The sequence below is a fragment of the Homalodisca vitripennis genome, unplaced genomic scaffold, assembly GCF_021130785.1.
Source record: "Homalodisca vitripennis isolate AUS2020 unplaced genomic scaffold, UT_GWSS_2.1 ScUCBcl_1110;HRSCAF=4327, whole genome shotgun sequence".
NCBI classification, from domain to species: Eukaryota; Metazoa; Arthropoda; class Insecta; order Hemiptera; family Cicadellidae; genus Homalodisca; species Homalodisca vitripennis.
In genome coordinates this window covers 78,966-86,365 of record NW_025777219.1, presented here as the reverse complement: position 1 = coordinate 86,365, position 7,400 = coordinate 78,966, and the positions used below count along the sequence as shown (strand labels likewise).

The following is a 7,400-nucleotide window of genomic DNA, read 5'->3' as shown; positions in this document are numbered from 1 at the left end:
TTCTGGCAGTTTATATATATATAATTATATATATATTCACTTCGAGTGTATAAAAGCAGAATTGCTCTGTTATATCAATTATTAGACTTCTTGATACAAAGTTCCTTTAATATTTCGGCTTTTTGCCGTTTTCAAAAAGGTATAATAAGGTATAATACAAAATAACAATATATATATATATAAAAGATTGATCGCTATGAATATGGCCAAACTTAAAATTTCTAGTACTGCTGACCTTGGAGCTTCTATATGTTTCCAATTTTAAACTTACCACGATATCCCAGACACAACTCCTGATGCCACAGACACAACTGCTGATGCCACAGACCCAACTGCTCTGATCACAATGCTGAAGTCTCCGGTTCTAAAATATTGACAAAAAAAGAAAGAATCTAACAAAAAATTAATAGAAAACACAAAAGAAGAAAATCAATGAAAGGATTATAAGCTCTTAAAAAGTACTTGGAATGTAATTAGATCTGAAGTAGGGAAACCATCCAAGACCATGACTTATATAACTTTAGAACAAAATAAAGTAGAAACTAATGATCCATTAAAAGTTTGTGAACTGTTCAATAGCTTTTTTGTAAACATGGTCGATGATATAATAACAACATTGCCTATCTAGAAATAAAGTTAGATTCAAATTTGTTATATTATTTATATATGCTAATGTCCATAGCAGTGGATATTTTTGATTGTAAAGGTTAATATGGCCGTATTGAGTAATAATGTGCCCCTCGACAATAATTCATTCATCCCCTCATACTTACCCAAGCCATCATGCACACAAAGTCATGCATGATTGACTAAGTTATGATTTAATATTGTTTTACTTCGTGGTTTTCTATAAACTATAATGGCATTCCTCCAATTTCTCACTGATAGTTCTATAGTTTGCGTACTTAAATATGGAAATAGAAATCAAGATTTAAAAAAGTAGGCCTATTTATTTCTGTCAGATTGCAGACAATAATAACAATAATCACAGTAAAGATAGAAAATGACTTGTTGCGCATTCAAAAGATCTCTTTGAATTTAAAAATATTAACTTTTGCTTACTTAAATAATGGCTTTTTTCTGGCTCCCCATGGGTAAAATCGTCAATTATTCTATCAAACTTTAAACTTTTTGTTGTATGGTTCACTACTCCACTGTAAATATTGTATAAATAATGTAATTCGAAAACGACTTCTTAGCAAACAATTAATCCTGACTTTGTTGGTCCAAAGCCCTTGTGAGAAATGGTCAAATATATTCAAACAATATTAATTACACTTTTTCCTTCCAATCTTGAATGCATGCAAGCTGCGCACAATCATTGTAACAACAACCTTGCAGTCTGGAGGTTTGCATGTTTAAAACAAGGAGGTATAACTGTTACAGTATATTAACAAAATCTGTTTAAAGTAACCGAAGTTAAAAATTAAAGTTTTGAATAGTGGTTTACTAAATTACATGCCTAAGGCAGCGCTTTAAGAGTTCCATAACGTGACCAATTCCGAATTTTACAAAACACCTGGTCGAGAATAAAGATTAAGATGGTAAATTGGTAAGAACTTTTATTTGTATATTTAAAAATTTTAACACTACAAACTTTAAAAATTTTGGTCTTAATCGGATCACAATTTTCAGAGTTAAAAATTTTCAAAGAAAAGTACCAAAATCCGGTATTTTTTCTCATATTTATGGAAATAGAAAGTAGAAGTTATTGTTTATAAACCATTTCATTCACTTGTCTAAATGCAGAAATAAACAAAGACAATTTTAACAATAACACGGAGCAGAGCGATAGGTGATTCAGCAGTGGTAGGTTCCTTCTAGAACAATACCTGTTGATATACTTTACATTACAGCGTATCTCTTTCATTAACACAACCTTACAATAGCATGAGCCATAAGTAATATAACATAACATTATTGTAACGTACCTTTCAGGATGTGAAGGACATTTGTACACTCCTATATGTTCTCTGTCAGCAGTATGACACCCATACTTGCAGGTGTGGCCACAACGGAATATGTGTGACCCACATACCTTATTGCAACCTTTCTTTATGATCTCTGCGATCTCTTCCCCTGTTGATACCGAAGTGATTATTTCTGGATGGTACTGGCAATGAAGACTCAGGGAGTTTCCTAACAAAATTTACCAAATCAAATCACTTTATTGCCTTAAGACTTCTACCAGTATTGACAATGTCTATTTGCCACCAGATGGCCAAGTCAAAAGTACACGTAACAATGTACTATTCTACAAATAAAATAAAATAAAAATCACACAGGGTCCAACAGTAGCATTAACAGCAACATTAGATGAACTTATTGGTTTGAGAAGGTTTTTTCTAGTACTTTTTGTTTTTTTTGACAGCAGGCTACATTAAAACTAGTCAGATTAACAATTGTAAAAAGCAACAAAATTATAAAAAAAATGAATATAACTTTCCAAAAGTCCCCACCAAATATAAAAATAATTAATAGGTGTAAAATTTTACAATAAGTATAACATTTAAAAATTAATATATAAAATTAACAATTAATATTATAAAATTGAACAATTAATATATCAAATCTAACAATCAAAATGTAAAATTTAACAATATATATAAATTATACAAATACAATTAATTGCATACAAAAACCTACGACAGATTAGAAACATACGTCATATATATTTTGCTTTAGCCAGTTTCAGTTACTCCACTCACATTTTTTGGGGTGGGGGAGGGGGGGTCAAACGACTTTTTCCTGTAGTGGACAGAAAATAAGGAAAGTGCAGTCCACCGCTCACTCCCCATTTTGTTCCTTCCAAAGGTTCTTGACCTGTTTCAATGTTGAGAACAATTTCTCAGCAGTACATGTCAGTAATACTGAATTATTTAAATAATAATAGTTTGCTAAAAAAGTAATTGAAGAATTTCTTGCTGAAAACGTCCTTGACCCCATTCCTGGATTAGGTTGAATATCTGAAGTGATTGAAATTTACAAATTTATCAGAGTAGTGCCAAACTAATAAAAATACAGCGTTTCTGAATAATTTCATATTTAGCAAGTGATGGTTAAGTTAACACATGAGCAAAATGAACCTACATATGTAAAGAGCAAGGAGGAGGTCAGGATGAGAGATACAGTTATGTTTTCTTAAATAATTCTATTTGATTAGACTGAAATCATTTTAGCTAGATTCAGATTCACAAACAAATGCACAGAATGCAAAATAAAGAGCCACATCAAGAACATTATAATTAATAAATAGTTATCTAATATCAACTTATAAAATATTCTAAATTATGGTAACAAATAGTTGTCATGTACATATACACAGACACATACATAAATACATATACACAGACACATATATACAAATAGACATGTTGAGCTAAACCAATCAATTATCCCTTTCAAAAAATTCTTGGAATGAATACAGAGGTTTATTTAGTAAATACTCTTTAAGTTTAGTTTTGAAATTATTAGTGTTGTAGTGAAATTTCAATTCAATCGGTAAATGATTTAGCAACTTTCTCCCCATGTATGAGGTTTTCTTTTTATAAAATTCCAATTGATGAAAATCATTAGATATATTGAACCGTGTATTATATTGATGTTTTCTTTCTGTTAACAAATTCAGTGCAGCCGGCCCCACTAGGGGATGGCTGACCTACGTGCGGAGTACAGACGTCCCCAGATGGGACCACCTTGCCGCTCTACACACAAAGCCTCAGTGTGATTCAGCCATTTGTTGTAGACCATAGAATCTCTGCTGCATTTTAGGTCATGACCAACGCTTTATTGTTATCGGTTTCATTCGTGTTTACCCATTACGGTTCTTTTTCAATAGGAGCCTGTTGTAATCTTTGAGTGTTTAGTGTGTTTTTTTGTGTATATCATCTGTGTAATTCTTTCTTAACATTATTTGTGTTTTAGTCTGCAGTGCCAGGTACCTCTGGTCAGACTAACTTTCACACCAGCAATGAACAAAACTACGACAGTGATGGTTCTATGGATTTCATAGGTATGAGGCCTATTGAATTCGTCAGAACCAAATCTTTGTTACTATCAGTCCCGGGGGTTAGTTCCCCAATAGATTTTTACACACTCCTACTTGATGATCCTAGAAAATATTTGCAAATTTACAAATGCTTACGCATTCAATTGTGTATACAGTAAACCAACCTTGACACCAAAATCAAGAATCAATGCGTGGAAAGACATCACTGTACCCGAGCTGAAGACATTTTTAGGCGTTTTATTGCACACAGGCACAATAAAAATGAATCAAATCCAAGACTATTGGAAAACATATTATTTACTCAATTTCAAGTGTTTTAGTAACTTTATGTCGAGGGACAGGTTCTTGTCCATTATGCATTGTTTGCATTTTTGCAAAACAAACGACAATGCTCTTGAATCCGATACTACAAACCCCATAGAAAAAATTCAATTCGTTGTAGGTTACTTCAACGACAAAATGAGAAGTGTTTACTACCCTCAAAAAGAGTTATCTCTCGATGTGGGTATGGTACTGTGGAGAGGAAGATTACACTTCCATCAGTACATCAAGGGAAAAAGGCACAAGTTTGGTGTCAAATTGCACACTTTGACAGAGCATCAGGGATTTATTCTTAGATTCCTCATGTACACGGGCAAATCAGATACTACTGTAGGTGGTGTAGGGCATACGGAGAAGGTTGTCCTACACATTTTTAAGGATTATTTGGGGCAAGGCCATTCAATGTATATGGACAATTTTTATAACAGCTACACCCTTGCTTCGAAATTATTAGCTGAAAAAACATATTGCACGGGGACATTACGTGTTGGTTGAAAATTTACACCCCAAGAAGTGATCAATCAATTCCTGAAGCAGGGTGAGACAATTGCATGTTATGCAAATAGTGTTATGATTGGGAAATGGAAAGACAAAAGCAGTCTTATACATCTCGACTGAAAACAAAAACGAAATGGTGGATTTTGTGGACAAAAGAGGTTGTACTAAGCCTATACCTCTCCCAATAGTGAAATACAATGCTCATAATATGAGTGGTGTTGATCGTGCCGATCAGATGATGGCATACCACCCATTTGAAAGAAACAGTATAAAAAATCTTTGTACATACAATACAAATGATGATCAACTGCATAACATGTACAACCAAAAAATAACGCTATATGATTTTCGATAGGAAGTGATCAAAGGACTTTTACCGCCTCCCTTAAATGTTGTTGAAACTCCAGGTCAAAAAAGGATTAGAAAAGAGGCTCACAAATTAGACAAAATTCAAGGCTAAGAGGCAAACGTCAGCCGTACCAAGAGAAAGAAGTGCAGGCAGTGCACGAAAAAATGGCAAACCAAATGTGAAAACTGCTTTCTATTGTGTAACATGCCCTGAAAAGCCTGGCCTGTGCATGGGTCAGTGCTTTTAAGCTTATCAATAGTTGGAGGTGGTGTATATAGTGCATATAATATTTATAACTAATAAGAATAGTCATAAGGCTATAATATGCGGCAGGCCGAAATTGGGACCGAGCTTGTAACGTCAATGTTCAAAGAAAAACAAACGGAAATATCATTTGGACAATCATCCCGGACTTTCAATGACAGAAGTAAGTGATATCGGCAGCAGAGAGCTCGTAACAACAACTTTCTACAGTACGGGACCAGCACAAAATGCGGCTGGCCCCAATAGGGGCTGACACGTGTGACATCACAGTTCCAGGAAACTCGGCCGGAAACATCATTTAGACCTTCAATCCTGCCTTTTTACCGTACAAGGTAAGTGTTTTGTACATACAAATTTTTCAGCATCCGGTGACCCTAATTATGCTTTTTGCTGCAAGGAATGTGTTAAGGCAAGATTGCAGAAATGTATAACGTAATTTATAGTTTCAAATATGTGAAGATTATAGACAGTAAATATTTAGAGTTCCCTAAAAATTTGCTTTACTGAATCTCCATAATTAGTTCCTTGTCACAGTGATTCCAGGTTTAAAAAGAATTTGTTTGCTTTATGATTCAGTAGAAGTTAGGATTACTAAATTTCCTAGAGGGGTTTCACAGACAAGAATATCAAGCTGAGGATTACTGGTGGGAAGATGTTGGAGTGAATCCAACACGGTGTTGGTGTTGTGTTGCTGATCCAACAGTGCCTCCAACAATGAGAAGCGTAGTGACGTAGTCAAAAGACTTGCTTGGATGGCAAAATTCTTCTACTTGCAGCACCTCCCCAATCCATGTGTGGCCATCTCCAATAACCAAAATTTCAGTATTGCTATTATACTTTGCCACTTCCCACACATTTGAAGGCTGTCATTCTATATTCTTAGCACCTGGCTGATTTGTTTCCTTGATGGTAAAGCGAAGGAATTAGGCTGCATTCTAGAAGTCAACGTGTATTTTGAATTAACAGATGCTCTTGTCTTGTACTTCATTTCCTAAGTATTGGAGGGAACAGATTGTTCATTAGATTGCTTAGTTGATTTTCCAATTACAACTTTAAAAAAGTTACTTAAGCGTATCAAGCTTTCGTATATGGTACAATGTTAGCTTCGCCAAATTTAGTGTAGCATTCATTTTCCTTTTTGTTCCTTTTATTCATTTTATTATGTTTGCAATAGTAGTTTAAGATTAAGATTTTCTAGGCTTTTGTCAGACTTTCCAACCAATAAATAGTAAGTGTAATTGCCCTAAATTTGCATCCTTCAGTTTCGATCCCTCCCTATCACCAATGGTTAACATATCTTTTGTGTGTGTGTTTGGTCATCCCAGCAATCTGACATGACTAAAGGTTGATAACCCTTCTATCTTCCATTCTTAATTGTTTGGCTCGCATCCTTATTATCATTGCTTTTCAACAAGTCTTATTTTATTTCTGACAATGGCAGACTCTGTCTGCATAACTTCTAAGTTTCTTACAGTTTTAGCCCAATTGTTTTCTGTTTCATTCCATTTCGTGCAGCCAGGAATGTATTTTTCGCACTATGATATTTCTCGAAATGGTACACAGTTCCCTTATCCCTATCTATGAGGTTAGGTCGATTCTTCTCATGCATACTGTTTCTATATTTTCTTTAGCAAGTTCAAGGCATAAGTGCTGAAGTTAGTTTATCAGCGAAGATCGTCCACAAGTCAATTGGTCAATTCTCACTAACAAATAGTTCTTTGAAATAAGACAGTCATTATCAGTTTACACCCTGATCTCATGCGTCGATCTGCGACATATTATCTGAGAGATGAGTGTGAGCACTCTAGTGAAGGAGAGACACCCGTTATTAATGTTTTGGTTTGAGGGCCGCAATGTATATTTTTGTGAAACAAATGTTCCTCACCATTCCTATCCGTTGTCAATGAAGCCGTGCAGGTCTTACAAAGGCATCTCTATGTTACAACCCGTCCGCTAGAG

General features: G+C 34.5%; 1 protein-coding gene across 1 annotated transcript in view; it reads right to left on the bottom strand.

The window, feature by feature from the left end:
- Positions 1-247: 247 nt before the first annotated feature.
- Positions 248-7,400, bottom strand: part of LOC124371204 (NFX1-type zinc finger-containing protein 1-like) — a 45,700-nt gene continuing 38,547 nt past the window's right edge. Inside the window, exons 7-8 of the mRNA XM_046829533.1 lie at positions 1,932-2,139; positions 248-364 (exon numbers count right to left, since the gene is read on the bottom strand). Of these exons, the coding sequence (XP_046685489.1) occupies positions 268-364; positions 1,932-2,139 (305 nt within the window). The 3' untranslated portion in view covers positions 248-267. The remainder of the gene's footprint in view (positions 365-1,931; positions 2,140-7,400) is intronic.